Genomic DNA, 18,732 nt, shown 5'->3' on the forward strand with positions numbered 1-18,732 from the left:
AGTATTCGGGAACCTCTGCTTAATGTGTGAGGAGTGTTTGATGTCTCTGGACCTGTACTCGATGGAGTTCAGCTGAATGAGGGGGATCTCATTGAAACCTACCAGATACTGAAAGGCCTGGGTAGAGTGGACGTAGGGAGGATGTTTCCATTAGTGGGAGAGTCTAGGATCCGAGGGCACAGCCTCAGAATAAAGGGACGTCCCTTTAGAACTGAGATGAGGAGGAATTTCTTCAGCCAGATGGTGGTAAATCAGTGGAATTCATTGCCACAGAGGGCTGTAGAGGCCAAGTCATTGAGTGTATTTAAGGCAGAGATTGATAGGTTCTCGATTGGTGAGGGGGTTAAGGTTTATTGGGAGAATGGGTTTGAGAAAAAAGGTCAGCCACCATTGAATGGCGGAGCAGACTCGATGGGCCGAATGGTCTAATTTTGCTCCTATATCTTATGGTCTTATAGTAATGATGAGCCCAAAATTATCTGATTCTTTTATAGACTTACCTGGTTCACTAATATGCTTTTGGGAAACAAATTTGCCATCATGACTCAATCTGACGTATATATGCCTCCAGTCCCACCAGTGAGGTCAATACTTAACCTCCCTCTGATAATGGTCTGGCAAACCACTCAATGTAAGGGGCAGCTCAGCATAGGCAATAAATACCAGGCCTTGTCCGCAATGCTCACATCCCAAGAAGGAGTTAAGCACAGAATTGCCCCGGTATTAGACTTATATTGGGAATATGATGGTACCATTTACAGGAGTTCATACATGGGGACATATTAAGGACTACTTGGTGACCAAATTTCCTGCGTTGAATGAGGTGCCGGTACAGCAGACTGATCTGAACTGTAAACAGATGGGTTGTGAGGAGTGGCGAGAAGACCTAGAAGATGAACGGTCAGGTTAGAAGGTCGTTAGGAAGGGCCTCAGTGAAGTACATAAAATGTTTCATGTTACAGACAAGGTGGAGCCCAGGAGCTCATAAACTTGAATTCGTAACAGTTTTAATGCAGATCTTAAGGGAAAAGTCTAGTCTATGGTGAAGCTCCCGGGTGAGGCATCAGGAGAACTTGGATATTAGATGGGAGAAGGGCTGGATGAATTGGATGAAAAGGCTTTGGAGAGTCCGGGAATGGGACAAATTAAAGAGATTACTGAGGAGAGTTAGTACATGGGAAGTTAGGGATTTGGTGTGAGAGTAGGCTACTGGAGGATGGGTTTCGATGGGAATGTTGAGCTGGGGGAATGGGTTCCAGTGGGAATGTTGGGGAACTGGAAGGATGGGTTTCAATGGGAATGTTGAGCTGGGGGAATGAGTTCCAGTGGGAATGTTGGGAAACTGGAAGGATGAGTTTTGATGAGAATGTTGAGCTGGGGGAATGGGTTTCAGTGGGAATGTTGGACTGTAGGTATTGGTTTCCACGAGGGTGGAAGGTGAGAAGGTTCCATGGGAGAGATAGGCATTAAGCCTTATCTTCCCTTGGCTTAATGGTTGTGTTTGATCTTGACGCTGATGTCTTTAGTATTCCTGGAAATCCATATTTAATGGCCCTTTCGCCATTTGCTTTATACAGGAGACAAGCGAGTGGTGAAGTTGTACCTCAAGTCGAAGGAGACCGGCAAGAAGTTTGCCAGCACGGACTTTGTGTTCTACAACTGCAGCGTTCACCAGTCGTGAGTATCCACACAGTGTTCCATCAGCACACTCTCCCCCCTGCGATCCCCTCGACTGCTGGGATGTCTCCATGTGGCTACTTAGATACCCCTCTTTCGCTCCCAACATCCAAAGACTATTCTTCTCATGGGAACCAGGACTACTCATATTTAGGAGCTCTGCAAATATTGGAATATTAAGTGGGACCTCTCACTATCTTTGTGTTCCAAAGCGTGTTCTGTCCCTGCTATGCTTAAAACTAATGCTTAACTTTCATTTGCAAATCAGAGGCACACACCAGCAAGTACTAATTCGTGTGTCTCAAATTTAATTGCGTTTTTGAAGAGGTGGCCAGAAGGATCGACAAGGGCAGGGTGGTAGACGTTGTCTACATGGACTTTTAGCAAGGCCTTTGTCAAGGTCCCGCATGGTAGGCTGGTCGAGAAGGTGAGGTCAAAGTCGAGTTTATTGTCATATCCACAAGTCCATGTGTGCACAGGTGCAATGAAAAACTTACCTGTAGCAGCATCACAGGTTCATAGCATCAGATAAGCAACATTCACAAGAAAAACAGAAATTAAACATAAATTATACACAATTTTTACAAGAAAAAACACAATTAGAACAAAAAAAAAGTCCATTTTCGTGCGAAGTGATCAAAAGGGTCATAGTGTTGCTAAACTGCAGTGTTTAGGGTTGTGCCGGTTGGTTCAAGAACTGAATGGTCGAAGGGAAGTAGCTGTTCCTGAACTTGGTGGTGAGGGACTTCAGGTTTCTGTACCTCTTGCCTGATGGTAGCTGCGAGAAGATGGCATGGCCCGAATGGTGGGGATCTTCGATGATAGATGTTGCCTTCTTGAGGCAGTGCCTTCTGTAGGTACTACCTCTAATCCAGGCAGCGTCCTGGTGAACCTCTTCTGCACCCTCTCCAAAGCCTTTACATCCTTCCTGTAATGGAGCGATCAGAACTGCACTCAGTGCTCCAAGTGTGGCCTGACTAAAGTATTATACAGCTGCAACATGACTTCCTGACTCATATACTCATTGCTCCATCCAATGAAGGCAAGCATGCCGTACGCCTTCCTTACCACTCTGAAAAACAACTGGGGGATATTGGGTTCGTGCAGCATAGTGGCAATGAGGTGAAAGATCAGCCACAACCTTACTGAATGAGGCTGGCTTCTGTTTCTTATGATCTTACAGCTGTCTACACTTCAAAAATACTATGTTGACTCTTAAGTTCTCTGGGAGCTCCTAAGGCTGGTCCGCAATGCAAGTTCTCTTATCTTCTGCCCACTCTGCAAAATCTTTGAATGAGGCAGGGGACTTCGAGAGAGCTTTAGCAAATCCTGGGATTCATCAATGGAGTCTTGGAGTGCAGTTTTGCTTGCCCTTTGCAAAACATCAATTGGGTCACAACTGATTGCTTCCGATTCTGGTTTTTGGAACTTTGTGGAGGGCTTTTCTCTTTGGAGAGAAGGAGGTTGAGAGGTGTACAAGATGTTAAGAGGCATAGATCGAGCGGACAGTCAGAGACTTTTTCCCAGGGCAACAATGGCTAACATGAGGGGGCATAATTTTAAGGTGATTAGAGGAAGGTATAAGGGCGATGTCAAGGGTAAGTTTTTTTACACAGAGTGGTGGATGTGTGGAACGCAGTACCGGCAGAGGTTGTGGGGAAATTTAAGAGACTCTTAGATAGACACATGAACGATAGAGAACTGGAGGGCTATGTGGGAGGGAAGGGTTAGATAGATCTTAGAGCAGGATAAAATGTCGGCACAACATTGTGGGTCGAAGGGCCTGTACTGTGCTGTAGTGTTCTATGTCCTATGAAAACAAAAGTTTCCTGGAATGGTTCCGGTGATGAGGGATTTATCGAGTCAAACCACACAGAAACAGACCCTTTGACCATCTGTACTTAACCCACGTCAGGTCCATATCGTCCCCTGCCTGGCCTATTTAAGTGCTTGTCTGAATGCCCCTGACGTGGTTGAAGGAACAGGCCCTTCTGCCCGTCACATCTGTGCCGATCACAATGCCAGTCTAACCTAATCCCATCTGCCTGTGAATGGTCTACATGTCCTGTCGAAGTACCTCAGTGGTTGTATCTGACTCCACCGGCTCCTCTATGCTCACTGGAGGGGCTGTGGCCACTATGGATGGCAAGGTGATGTTGCAGTGTGGTGCCTTCACGCAGGTACTCTCTGCAATAAACATGGGTTGTCCTGAGTTATTTGAAGGATGGCTTGGACATGGAGAATGCACTGCTCCCTGTTCCCCAACCCGAATAGCTTCACAGTGCAGCAGGAGATTGGGTGTGATATTAAAAGATTTGAGTGCATGCAATAGGAAGATGTGCACAGACACATACAGAGCATAGAACATTACAGCACAGTACAGGCCCTTCGGCCCACAATGTTATGCCGATATTTTATCTCCCTCTAATATATATCTAACCCTTCCCTCCCACATAGCCGTCCATTTCGCTATCATTCATGCGGCTATCTAAGAGTCTCTTAAATGTCCCTAATGTATTTGCTCCCACAACCTCTGCCGGCAGTGCGTTCCACGCACCCACCACTCTCTGTGTAAAGAAAAACTTGCCCCTGACATCCCCCTTATACTTTCCTCCAATCACCTAAACATTATGCCCCCTCGTGTTAGCCATTGTTGCCCTGGGAAAAAGTCTTTGACTGTTCTCTTATCATCTTGTACACCTCTATCAAGTCACCTCTCATCCTCCTCCTCTGCAATGAGAAAAGCCCTAGCTCACTCAACCTATCCTCATAAGGCATGCTCTCCAATCCAGGCAACATCCTAGTAAGTCTCCTCTGCACCCTCTCTAAAGCTTCCACATCCTTCCTATAATGAGGCAACCAGAACTGAACACAATACTCCAAGTGTGTTCTAACCAGAGTTCTATAGAGCTGCAACATCACCTCGCAGCTCTTGATCTCAATAGCCCGACTAATGAAGGCAAACACTCCATACACCTTCTTAATAACCCTATCGACCTGCACGGCAACCTTGAGGGATCTATGGACGTGGACCCCTCTGTTCCTCTGCACTGCTAAGAGTCCTGCCATTAACCTTGTATTCTGCCTTCAAATTTGATCTCCAGAAGTGTATCACTTCACGCTTATCCAGGTTGAACTCTGTCTGCCACTTCTCAGCCCAGGTCTGCATTCTGTCAATATCCTGCTGTAATGTTTACTTTACACATGGCATCAACTGAGGTCGTGGCCATGCATTTGACAGCACCGCGTGCCAATAGTGCAAACCCACTTGACTGTCAGAACAGAACCTTTGCAGAAATAACAGAGCAATGCCAGTCTGAAAGTTGCAAGTAAATGCCTGATACTCCAGCAGTAACAGGGGTAGGGTTTTGTGTGTCTGAATTAAGTTGGCTGTCGTGCTCGTGTACTGCAGTGCTAAGATTGGTGCTATCAGGGTTGTGGAGTTGTACAGCATAGAAACAGGCCCTTCGGCCCACTGAGTCTGTGCTGACCATCCTGCCTGTCTATACTAATCCCACCTGCCTGCATTACTTCTATATCCCTCTGTGCTTTGCCTATTCAAGTACCTGTCCAGATGCCTCTGAAATGTTGTTATTGATCCTGCCTCCACGACCTCCTCTGGCAGCTCGTGAAAGGTGTATTCCTCGTTCCCTTTAAACCTTCTCCCTTTCACCTTAAACCTATGCCCTCTAGTTTTAGACACCCTGTGCTTCCTTTAATGGGCAGACCCTTAGCAGTATTTATTTATTTATTTATTTTTGTGCCTCATGGCAATTTTATGTCTTGCACTGTACCGCTACCGCAAAACAACAAATTTCACAACATACGTCAGTGATAATAACTCTGATTCTGATAGTTCCCACCCTCCAACCACTTTCCACCCTCCTCCCCTCAAGGGTCTGGGACACAACACACTTTGCATCAAGAGAGACATGCTCTGTGCCTTGGGAGGGGTTGTGTAGGCAGCGAGACTGTTCAGCACTGTACAAGAGGAGCAGTGGGGAGGGGAAGGTTGATCATTAGCCTCCTTTCCATTTGTTGATCCCATTTTTTTGTTGGGAAAGTTACTAACATCGGGGAGGAAGTACAGGAGCCTGAAGATGCACACTCAACGATTCAGGAACAGCTTCTTCCCCTCCACCATCAGATTTCTGAACGGTCCATGAAGCCATGAACACTCCTTCGTTATTCCTTTTTGTTTTGCACTATTTATTTATCTTTGTAATTTATACTAACTTTATATCTTTGCACTGTACTGCTGCTGTAAAACAACACATTTCTTATCATGTAAGTCAGTGATAATAAATCTGAGTCTGATCTGAAAGTATCTCTGGATATTTCAATACAAACTTTTTCAGTGCACAGAATACTTAAAGAGTATGTGAACACAATGTCAGAAATCTGCTAAGGTTTCAATGGCATGCACATTTATTTCTCCTTCATCTTTGAAGAAGTTTGTGATTGAATTGGGTCTGACAGTCTTAACCAGTTGGCTAATGTACATCAGAATGCGAGTTGGCCCCACAGGAGCTTTGGCCCAGATCTCACAGCCCAACCCCTGTTTGAAGTTCCTTCCGGTTTCCTTTGACTCTGCATCTTGTGCACTGGCTGGTGCATGAGGTGTTGCACTGAACTGGCTGCTCCTCACTCACCTCCATCAGCATCCTGGCTGCACAAACGCATCTCCCAGCTTCCTTCTCCAATTCCCGTTCACTTGCTGGTTCGATCCCAGTAGGGTGACACTTGGGTGAAAACCTGGCAAAGGGAGTTTAACGTGAAGAAGCCAGAGGTCATGTGCTTCAGTGAGAGCAATCAAAAGGCAGATTATTATCTAAGTGGAGAGAGACTGTAAGTGAGTGATGTTCAGAGGGACCGAGGTATTCTAGTGCAAGAATCACAGGAAGTTAGCGGTCTGCTCTACAGAGTTGTTAAAGAAGTCAAATGGTGTGTTGGCCTTTATTGTGAAGGCGTTGGAGTTTAAGAGTAGCGAGGTTTTGTCATAGTTGTTGATGTTGGTGAGGCCACACCTGGAGTATCGTGCACAGTTTTGGTCACCTTACCTAAATAAGGACATGGTAACATTGGAAGCAATCCCAAGGAGATTCCCCAGGCTTATTCCTGGGATGAGAGGGTCGTCCTGTCAAGGGAGGCTGGGCAGTTCGAGCCTTTATTCCTTCGAGGTTAGAAAAATGAGAGGTGACCTTATTCAAACATGCAAGATCCTAAGGGAGCTTGACAGGGTAGATGTTGGGATGTTTTCACTCATGGGAGAGTCACAAGCAAGGGGACATAGGTACGAAATATGTGGAGAGACGCTCTGTGTGGTGATGGTGCTCCCTGTAGCAAATTCTGAGACAGTTTGCTGAACCAGTCATTTGAAATTGACAAATTTGCATAGAAATTTCTTTTTCTCTCGTATTTAAACATTAAAATATTCTCACTTTCCAAGGCGGGCTTCATTGCTCCATTACCTCCAGGATCAAGTTTGTAAAGCTAGACAGTACATAAAGTAGCTCATTATTTGAAGGGTCTTGACCCAAAACGTCGACTGTTCATTTCCCTCCATAGATGCTGAGTTCCTCGAGCACTTTGTGTGTGTGTGTGTGTGTGTGTGTGTGTGTTGCTCCAGATTGCAGAATCTCTTGTATCTTGTGGCTCATAATTCACCCACTTCTCCCACAATGGTCTCATGATACACTGTACCTGGAACAGACTAACACCTAGAAGTAGTAATGTTATCGGTGACAGAAATTGAGTGCAGTGCACGTGGTCAGGAAAGTGTTAAGGTTTGCTGAGTGCTTCTTTCTTATTAGAAAGCACTGAGATATTCCCCTTGGCAAATCTCTGCCGAACCTCGCACGAAGGGATGGGGGAAGGTTTTGAGACAGCACGCCCGTGTTTTCGAAGCTTCCCCTGCACGTCAGCCTGATGTGGATCAAGGAGGTGGCTCGCCTTTGGGAGGTCTGCCGGGCATCTGGAGAAGGGTATGAGGTGCCAGCCCCTGTCACACGAATGAACGAGCGAACGTCGAGCAGAGCTGATGTGTGCTGAAACCACTTGCTGACTCTGCCTGGCTTTTGCTTCCTTGGTCGCACCAGCCCCCCCACCTCCCAGAAGCAGCCTGGGTCTTGTTGTGCAATCCTGGACATCTCATTCACTCATGATATGCAGGCAGCATTTAATACCTATCTCTAAATGCCCCTCGGGAAGTTGGTGGGTCTTGAGCCTCTGTGCTCTGTGCAGTGATGGTGCTCCCTGTGGCGAATTCTGAGACAGTTTGCTGAACCCGTTCACTTCAGACTGACACTCAGGGTAAGGATGGCAGACTTCCTCCCCTGAGGACTTGTGGGCATGCCATCCATACAGATCATTTAAGTCACTAGACTGGTATCCACAAGCCTGGACTAATGAACCTGAGATGTGAGTTCGAATCCTGCCACAGCAGCTGGGGAATTTACCTTCAAGTAATCCAATGAATCTGAATCAAAAAATTAATAATTGTGAAACTGTCAGATTGCCTGATTGTCATTCAAGCTCCGTCACCTTCACTGAAATCCTTCAGGGGAGGGTCTTAACCAGCTTTGGCCTATTACATGTGACTCTAGATTCATTCATAATCAGAAGGGGGCAGTTAGGAATGGAGGACAAATGTTGGCTCTATCATGACCTATGAACAAAGAAGTAAAAAACAATAGTGAAGGGGTTAGAATCTGAAGTATTAGTAGAACATAGAAGTGTACAGCACAATACAGGCCCTTCGGCCCACAATATTGTGCTGACCTTTAAACGTCGCCTAAGACTACCTAACCCCTTCCTCCCACATATTCCTCTATTTTAAATTCCTCCATATGTTTATCTAGTAATCTCTTGAATTTGACCAATGTACCTGCCTCCACCACCGCCCCAGGCAGCGCATTCCACACCCCAACCACTCTCTGGGTAAAGAACCTTCCTCTGATATCTCCCTTGAACTTCCCACCCATTACTTTAAAGCCATGCCCTCTTGTATTGAGCATTGGTGTCCTGGGAAAGGAGTGCTGGCTGTCTACTCTATCTATTCCTCTTAATATTTTGTACACCTCTATCTTGTCTCCTCTCATCCTCCTTCTCTCCAAAGAGTAAAGCCCTAGCTCCCTTAGTCTCTCCTCATAATGCACACTCTCTAAACCAGGCAGCGTCCTGGTAAATGACATGGGAAAAATGACAACCAAATGCATAAAGCAAGGGCATACACGCAATTGATAAATTGGTAAATTGGTTTATTATTGTCACATGTACCGAGGTACAGTGAAAAACTGTTTTGCATACCATCCATACAGATCATTTCATCACAACAGTGCATCGAGATAGTACAAGGGAAAACATTAACAGAATGCAGAATAAAGTGTTACAGTTACAGAGAAAGTGCAGTGCAGGCAGACAATAAGGTGCACGGTCCATGACGAGGTAGATTGTGAGGTCAAGAGTCCATCTCATCGTACTAATGGACCGTTCAATAGTCTTATAGCAGTGGGATAGAAGCTGTCCTTGAGCCTGGTGGTATGTGTCTTCTGCCCGATGGGAGGGGGGAGAAGAGAGAATCTCCGGGGTGGGAGAAGTCTTTGATTATGCTGGCTGCTTTACTGAGGCAGAAAGAAGTGTCCATGGAGGGGAGGCTGGTTTCCGTGATGCGCTGGGCTGTGTCCACAACCCTCTGCAGTTTCTTGTTGTACCAGGCAGAGCAATTGCCGTACCAAACTGTGATGCATCCAGATAGGATGCTTTCAGTGGTGCATTGATAAAAACTGGTGAGGGTAAAAGGGGACATGCTGAATTTTTTTAGCCTCCTGAGGAAGTAGAGGCACTGGTGAGCTTTCTTTGCCGTGGCGTCTACGTGGTTGGACCAGGACAGGCTGTTGGTGATGTTCATTCCCAGGAACTTGAAGCTCTCAACCCTCTCGACCTCAGCACTGTTGATGTAAACAGGTGCATGTACACCGCCCCCCTTCCTGAAGTCAATGGCCAGATCTTATGTTTTGCTGACTTTGAGGGAAAGGTTGTTATCATGACACCATTCCACTAAGCTCTCTCTCTCCTTCCTGTACTCCGATTTATTGTTATTTGAGATACGGCCCACTACGGTTGTATCATCTGCAAACTTGTAGATGGAGTTAGAGCAGAATCTGGCCACACAGTCATGAGTGTATAGGGAGTAGAGTAGAGGGCCGAGGACACAGCCTTGTGGTGATGTGATAACAACCTGCTCATTTATTTTCTGTTGATATTGGCTGAAGGATAAACTGTTGACCAGGACTCTTGGAACGTTTTCCCTGCTCCCCTTTGGAATTGTGCCATGTTTATCCCAAGGATGTCCTCCATAGTATCCTGGGCTAAAATTTATCCCTTAAAAAGGATTATCACTTTGCTGTTTTGGGAACTTGGTGCATGCAGATTGGGTGCTGTGTTTTCCTACACCAGCGAATGTATTTTGAAAAATGTTCTGTCGGCTGCATGCCTCTTTAGGATGTCCCAACGTGGCGAAAGATGAGATAAAAATAGAAAATCCGTTCTTTGTTTGAGTCCAGAGCCCAGCTCTTTGGAGCTGGAGGGGAGGTAGAGTTGGGATAAGGTGGGATCAATGGGAGAGGGGTGAAGTACTGTGTGGGGTGGGGTCTTGGCATATTGCAATAAAAAAGGAATTTGAACAATTTTCTTTAACACTTAAGATAAAAACACACGAGCTTCTTGCATACTGACATCCAAGGTTCTGCGTTAATTAACATGCGCTATTAAGGATGAAATAAATTTGCATATTAATAAACCTCCAATTACCATCTTTTTAATCATACTAATAAACAAGCTCGCTTTTTACTTTAAAGAAAATAACTGAGTGGATTTTTTTGCTGGATGTAGTGCATTTTGATACATTTGGGGCAAGTATGATTAAAAGAGAGAAATTATTTTAAGTGCTGTTTTAGCTCCTGGTTACAATTTTGCGATACAGTCTGGTGCGTTTTCTTAAATGAAGGTACACCATGTAATCTGAGGCCTAAGAGATTAAAAGTACAAACTAATTGCTTCAAAGATGTTAAAGTTCCTTTTGAAATATGCATTTTCATTCTTTTTGCCTGGAGTTATGAATAATTAAGAACTCCCCCGGATTACTTTTCTGTAAAGGAATCTTTTGCGCTCGCTGCCTTTTTTTTCTTGGTTGACAAGTAGCCTGAGTTCACCACAATGTTTGTCGTTATAATTCCTGCCTCCAACCTCTTTCCTCTCCTATCCTTGTGTCTTCAGTGTACCTAGAACACAGCGTAGGAACAGGCCCTTCGGCCCATAATGTCTGTGCTGAACACGGTGCTGAAATAAACTAAATCTTTCCCTGCCTGCACATTATCCATATCCCTCCATTAGAAACCTACAGCACAATTCAGGCCCTTCGGCCCACAAAGCTGTGCCGAACATATCCCTACCTTAGAAATTACTAGGCTTACCCATAGCCCTCTATTTTTCTCAGCTCCATGTACCTATCCAAAAGTCTCTTAAAAGACCCTATCGTATCCGCCTCCACCGCCGTTGCCGGCAGCCCATTCCCCTCCCTGCATGTTCATGAGCATGAACCCATGAACACTACCTCGTTATCCCTCTTTTGCACTATTTATTTATTCTCATCTCCTTTAAACTTTCCTCCTCTCACCCTAAATGCATGTCCCCTAGTACTTGACATTTATATCCTGGGAAAAAAGAATCTGACCGTCTACTCTGTGTCTCTCATAATTTTGTAAACTTATCAGATCTCCCCTCAGCCTCCGCCGCTCTAGAGAAAACAGCCCAAGTTTGTCCGACCTCTCTTTACAGCTCATGCCCTTTAAAGCCAGGCAGCATCCTGGTGAACCTCTTCTGCACCCTCTTCAAAGCCTCCACATCCTTCCTGAGACCAGAACTGCACACAGTACTCCAAGTACCTGCTTGCACTTACGTCTGGGCTGATGTCTCTTCTTCTCAGGCAGTCCTTGGGATCGAGGGGAGACTTGCTTCCACTTGGGTTCTGTGGGGACTGGTGAGGCCAATTTGGGAACAGCAGACCCTTCCACAGACGGGGCAAGAGATGGTGGGTGCGATGAGCGGTTGGTGAGCGATGAATCCCATCCGCTGCTTATGGAGGGTCTCTGTTCGTCCTGACGCCTCATGGTTTCACATACTCCTCATACTGCCTACAACAGAGAAGTAAGCCGGCTCACACAACAATCCCATCAGTCCCTGCTTGCCCAGATATTTCCTTGTAACCCATTCTCCCTCACGTGTCCATCAACCCCCTCCCCGCCCTATTCTCCTACCGCCCACCTGTACTGTTGGGCTGTTTGGGAGGAGGGGAGGGAACTAATAGATTTCTGGTTCTCTCGTGCCTGGTTGTCCCACCACTTGAGGCCACTGTCCTGGACATCTCATCATGGCTCCATTGATTCAACTGCTCAAATGCCATGAAGACTCGGAGAGATACAGCACAGGAACAGGCCCTTCTATCCACCACCTGTGCCCTCTGGTCCCCGAGGTAAATACTAACAGGAACAGATAGAATCTCTTTCTCAGAGTGGAAATGTCCAATACTAGAGGGTATAACTTTAAGATGAGAAGGGAAAGTTTCACGAGGTGTTTTTTTTAATAGAGAGTGGTATTGGCCTGGAACAGGCTGCCATGGGAGGTGGTGAAAGCAGATACGACAGCAGTATTATAGAGGTATTTGGACAGGCACATGAACAGGCAGGGAGTGGAAGGATATGGATCATCAGGCAGATAGGATTAGTTTGGATTGGCATCATGTTCGTCACAGACATTGTGGGCTGAAGGGTCTGTCCCTGCACTGTACTGTGTTCTATGTTCAATGCTCTACCACCTCCTCATCGACCTCCTCTGCATCTTCACCGGGGCGGTCACAACCTCGCTCCTGAAAGCATGAGACGTGCCAGCAGCAAACTGATACCTTCTGCAGTGTCCCAGATCCTTCCTGGCTTTTGGAGACCCCAGTACTGGTTCAATTCTGGAACCAGAGTGGGGCTGGGAAGCAGGGGAAGGAACAGGTCTTGTTTTGCTTCTTCGACTGCAGTCCTTTCCTCTATGTAGACAGTGAACCTACAATGTCAGAAGGATTGATGTTTTGGCAGGCTGTCTCTGCTACAGTTATAAGTCCAATTAGCTAATGGGGCTTTTACACAGTTGCCAAGTGCGTGATGTCAGTTTGAGTTTGGCTGGGGAGCCCGTTTCTCTCTGCACAGGTTGCCAGTGCGAGAGCAGAATTGGCAGCAAATGGCCCCTCACATACCAACTGCGGGCTGGCAGAGAGTTGACAACTTCTCCATCTGACATACCTCAGCGCGAGGCATTGCAATGCAGCAACAGCAGGTCATTTAGCCCCCGCCAGTCACTGAATCACAGAGAAGTTGCACTGTAGAAGAAGGACATTTGGCCCATCAGATTGATACTAGCCCAGTGCAAGAGCAACACAGATATTCTCACATCCTGCCTGTCCCCATAGCCCTGTACAATTGTTTCTTTCAGATACTTGTCCAGTTGAACCTCTCTCTACTCTCAGCCCTGGCTGTGCATTCCAGACCCCCACCTCTAAATCCGTGAAGGCACTTGCCTCATCCCTTCAGATTCATTTGTTTTTTTCTTCACTTTTAATCACTTTTATTCTTTGTCTTTTGATCCTTGTATCAAAGGGAAGATCATTTCAAATACCTCCATTAGATTCCCTCACAACCTCCTCTGTCACAAGGAGAACAACCCCACCTCTCCACTCCATCCACATTACTCTGGATCCCTCACCCCGGCATCCTTTTATAGAATCGTACAGTGCAGACACAGGCCCTTCAGCCCTACGAGCCCGTACTGAGCATCAAGCACCCATTTACAGTAATCTTACACTAATCCCATTTTATTCCTCCAACATTCTCATCAACTCCCACCAGACTCTACCACTCACCTACACACTGGGGGCAATTTACAGCAGCCAATTAACCTACCAACCCGCACATTCCCACATCCCAAAGAATCAGAATCAGGTTTATTATCGATGCCGCAAAACAACAAATTTCACGTCGTATAAGTCAGTGATAATAAACCTGATTCTGATTCTGATTCTTTGGGACGTGGGAAGAAACTGGAGCATCCGTAGGAAACCCACAGGGTCACAGAGAGAACCTGCAAACTCCACACAGACAGCGCCGGAGGTCGGGATTGAACCGATGCCCTTTGGAAGCCCTCATTGACACTGCTTCCTTCCATGACAGACACTGACTTCCAGATCAGGGCTGTTAACTGCACAAATAACAACGTTAATCGCAAAAATCACCCTCTGACATTTGCCCAGACATTTAAACCTGTGTCCCCTGGTCCTTGAACTATCTGCTTCTCTCTACTTAGAGTCATAGAGCAATACAGCATGTGTTCGGCCCATATCCCTCCAAGCCCCACCCCTCCGTGTACCTATCCAAGTGCTTCTTAAATGATACTATTGTACCTGCCTCACCCACTTCCTCTGGCAGCTCGTTCCGTACACTCACCACCCTCTGTGTGAAAAAGTTGCCCCTCAGGTTCCTTTTAAATCTTTCCCCTCTCACCCTAAACCTATGTCCTCTAGTTTTGGACTCCCCTACCCTGGGGAAAAGACTGTTACCGTCCACCTTATATTTGCCTCTCATAATTTTAAGCATTTCTGTAAGGTCGCCCCTCATTCTCCTATGTTTCAAGGAATAAAGACCCAGCCTGGCCAACCTCTCTCCATAACTCAGGCCCTCTAGTCCTGGCAACATCCTCGTAAATCTTTTCTGCGCTCTTTCCAGTTTAACCACGTCTTTCCTATTCTTAACCCTGTCTAAAATGAAGCAGAAATCAATGAATAGAGATGAGACAACAGTTCTGCTGATGCCCCGGAGAGCAATTCCTGGATTTTGACATTTTCTCAATAAACCTCCTGTCTCTCTCCCTGTATCCGGAGGTTAAAAGTTACACATCCTGGTAATGACGTTACGCTCTCTAGTTGCACCCTTGGCTGCTGTGATACCTCCCTTATGATGTGGAAAGAGGCCATTTGGCCCATTGAGTCTATGCTGGCCATTCCTCCACTTATTTCCTTACAACCTATTAGAGTCAGGGAGTTATACAACACAGAAACAGGCCCCTCGGCCCAACTGGTCCATGCCGACCAAGATGCCCCATCCAAACGAGTCCCATTTGCCAGCATTTGGCCCGTAACCTTCTAAACCTTTCCAATCCATGTGGCGGTCCAACCATCTTTTAAAAGTTGTTATTGTACCTGCCTCAACCACTTCCTCTGGCAGCTCGTTCCACATAGATACCACCCTTTGTGTAAAAAATTTTGCCCCTCAAGTTCCTATTAAATCTCTTCCTTCTCACCTTAAACCTATGCCCTCTAGTTCTTGATTCCCCAACCCCGGGAAAAAGACTGTGCGCATTCACCCTATCTGTGCCCCTCATGATTTTATACACCTCTATCCTCTCTCACGTTCTAATCAACGCCTCACTGATTCTCCTGCCTCCTACCCACACTTGGGGCAACTTACAGCGGCCAGTTAATTTACGAAGCTGTGCGCCTTTAGGGTGTGGGAGCGCCCTGGGTCACGGGGGAAACACAAGAGACTCTTCACGAGTGGCACCTGAGGTCGAGATCGAACCCAGGTCGCTGGATGGCACCTGTCAAGTTTGATTGACGTCATCTTCTTGGAGATGCAGAAAAATCCTGCAGTATTTCATAAGCCTGGAGTGAATAATGGAGGTTTCTTTTGGCCGTCAGAGTGGAGTTTGCACGTTCTCCCTGCGACCACGTGAGTTTCCCTGGGTGCTTCGGTTTCCTCCCACATCCCAAAATCGTACAGCTCCTTACAGACAGCGGCGAGAATCGAACCCGGGTCGCTGGCGCTGCAATAGCGTTACGCTAACTGCTACACTACCACGCCTGCCCCATCGTGCACTGCCTCCCAATCGCTGATCTCGCTCTCCCTTTCTCTCCCTCACAGTTGTCTCTCCTGTGTCGACGGCTCCTTCCCCTGCCATTGGTGCAAGTACCGCCACATCTGCACCCAGAACGCGGCGGACTGCTCCTTCCAAGAGGGCCGAGTGAACATGTCGGAGGTAAGCATGACCCACCACTCCAACCCCAGAGCTCTCAGTCTGTTGCCTGTGTTAACCCCACGAACCTTGCATTAGTGAACCTAAAAGTAGCAGAAGAATGTGGAGATCTGGTGGTATATGTACAAAGCACAGAGCCACATGGGATCCTGGCTTAAGGTACAGAGACCAAGAGTGTGAGAGCAAGAAAGACAGGACAAACCTTTATAAAAGGAGCAGAGGGATCTGGGGGTTCATGTCCACAGATCTCTGAAAGTTGCCTCCCAGGTGGATAGGGTAGTTAAGAAAGCTTATGGGATGTTGGCTTTCATAAGTCGAGGGATCGAGTTTAAGAGGCGCAAGGTAATGATGCAGCTTGAAAAACTCTGGTTAGACCACTCTTGGATTACTTGTGTCCATTTCTGGTCGCCTCATTATAGGAAGGATGTGGAAGCGTTGGAGAGGGTGCAGAGGAGATTTACCAGGATGCTGCCTGGTTTAGAGAGTGTGCATTATGAGGAGAGACTAAGGGAGCTAGGGCTTTACTCTTTGGAGAGAAGGAGGATGAGAGGAGACAAGATAGAGGTGTACAAAATATTAAGAGGAATAGATAGAGTGGACAGCCAGCGCCTCTTTCCCAGGGCACCAATGCTCAATACAAGAGGGCATGGCTTTAAAATAATAGGTGGGAAGTTCAAGAGAGATATCAGAGGAAGGTTTTTTACCCAGAGAGTGGTTGGGGCATGGAATGCGCTGCCTGGGGTGGTGGTGGAGGCAGGTACATTGGTCAAATTCAAGAGATTACTAGATAAGCACATGGAGGATTTTAAAATAGGGGGATATGTGGGAGGAAGGGGTTAGATAGTCTTAAGCAAGGTTTAAAGGTCGGCACAACATTGTGGGCTGAAGGGCCTGTATTGTGCTGTACTGTTCTATGTTCTAAAACACAAGGGGAGTATTGTGTCTGTGTTTGACGAAGGATGGGAAGGCTTTGGAGAGGGTGCAGAAGCGAATTAGTAAAATGATTTCGAATTCCGAATCAGATTTATCGTCACTGACTGAGATGACGTGAAGTTTGTCGTCTTGCAGCAGCAGTACAAAGACATAAAATTACTATGAATTACAAAAATAAATAAATAGTGCAAAAATAATGAGGTCGTGTTCACAGATCATTCAGAAATCTGATGGCAGAGGGGAAGAAGCTGTTCCTGAATCATTGATTGTGGGTCGTCAGGCTCCTGTACCTCCTCCCCGATGGTAGTAACGAGAAGAGGGTGTATCCTGGATGGTGAGGGTCCTTAGTGATGAGATTCAGGTATGAGAGACCAGTTATTTGGAAAGACTGAACAAGCTGGGGCATTGAGTAGGAGTCAGGAAGTCACTTTGCAGCTGTATAAAGCTTTGGTTAGGCCGCACTTGGGGTATTGTGTGCAGTTCTGGTCGCTCCATTACAGGAAGGATGTGGAGGCTTTGGAGAGGGTGCAGGAGAGGTTTACCATGATGCTGCCTGCATTAGAGGGTATGAGCTATAAGGAGAGGTTGGACAAACTTGGGTTGTTTTCTCTGGAGTGTCAGAGGTTGAGGGGAGACCTGATAGAAGTTTATAAAATTGTGAGAGGGTGGACAGTCAGAATGTGTTTCCCAGGGTAGAAATGTCTAATACGAGAAGACATGCATTGAAAGTGAGAGGAGGAGAGATTAAAGGAGATGTGTGGGGCAAGTTTTTTACGCAGAGAGTGGTGGGTACCTGGAACAGCCTGCCAGGGTGGTGGTGGAAGCAGATATGACAGTGGTGTTTATGAGGCTTTTAGACAGACACATGAACATGCAGGGAATGGACGGATTTAGATCATGTGCAGGCAGAAAAGATTTAATTCAATTTGGCACCGTGTTTGGTACAGACATGGTGGGCCGAAGGGCCTGTTCCTGTGCATGTTCTACACTAAGCTTGTTCTTCTTGGGACTGAGGAGGTTACGAGGGGGGGTCTGATGGAGGGATTTAAAGTCATCAAGGGTGCAGACAGAGACTTTCCCATTGATGAAGGGGGCGAAGGTGATTTGCAAAAGAACCAAGAGTAACGCGGGGAAGCATTGCCGGGGGAGTCAGATTCCGTTGGGACATTCGAAAGGGAGCTGGCTTTGTATTGGAAATCAAATGATTTGCATTGCTGTTGGGAGAGTGCGTGGCAGTGGAACCATTTTTCTATGCAATGAATGGGCTGAATAGTCTCCTCCCATGGTGAGAGTTCGGGGATTCCCTTCTCTCTTTAAGTCGGGGTGGGGGGAGGGAGGGAGATGTGGCAGAAGGCAATCACTGGGCCCACTGTGGTTATTGATGGTTGTCAGTTAACCAGTGTACACAAAGCAGCCTCTCTGTCACCAGTCAGAGAGCTGAAGCGATTGTAATTCAAGCCTCTGCAGGCTGCCGGGCAGCTTGGCGTGCTCACTGGCTTCAAGTTCCTCTTCAATCAGTGGGCTTTCTGTCTGAGGTCGACCATTGAATCTAATGCAGGGACATGGGGAGAAACAATAATGTCCTGGCTTGGAGCAGCGTTGTAAAGGAGTCGTTTCCAACCCGCTGTGTCTTCAGAGTTTTGAGATCCGTGGATTCTGCGCGGAGTGTGCTCCTGATCACAGTCCGCCCCGTGTTCCCACCTCCCATTCCCCAGCATCCCAGGGGAGCAAGGCTTCTTTAGAAAAAGAAGAAAGATTTGGGATTTATCCTTGAGCAGCAGTGGGAGAACTGTGGACAATAGCTGCGTTTATTCGTGGCACAGCAGTTGGCACAGCTGCCTCACAGCTCCAGTGATCTGGGTTCGATCCCGACCTCTGGTGCTGCCTGTCTGTGTGGAGTTTGCACGTTCTCCCTATGACCAGGTGGGTTTCCTCCGGGTGCCCCGGTTTCCTCCCACTTGAATTGAATTGGTTTATTATTATCACATGTATTGA

General features: G+C 46.8%; 1 protein-coding gene across 1 annotated transcript in view; it reads left to right on the forward strand.

The window, feature by feature from the left end:
• Nucleotides 1–18,732, forward strand: part of LOC127572138 (plexin-A1-like) — a 456,000-nt gene that overhangs the window by 250,162 nt on the left and 187,106 nt on the right. The window contains 2 exon segments of the mRNA XM_052019089.1: nucleotides 1,578–1,677; nucleotides 15,693–15,807. Coding sequence (XP_051875049.1) covers nucleotides 1,578–1,677; nucleotides 15,693–15,807 — 215 coding nt within the window.

This window comes from Pristis pectinata, chromosome 6 (genome assembly GCF_009764475.1).
Source record: "Pristis pectinata isolate sPriPec2 chromosome 6, sPriPec2.1.pri, whole genome shotgun sequence".
NCBI lineage: Eukaryota > Metazoa > Chordata > Chondrichthyes > Rhinopristiformes > Pristidae > Pristis > Pristis pectinata.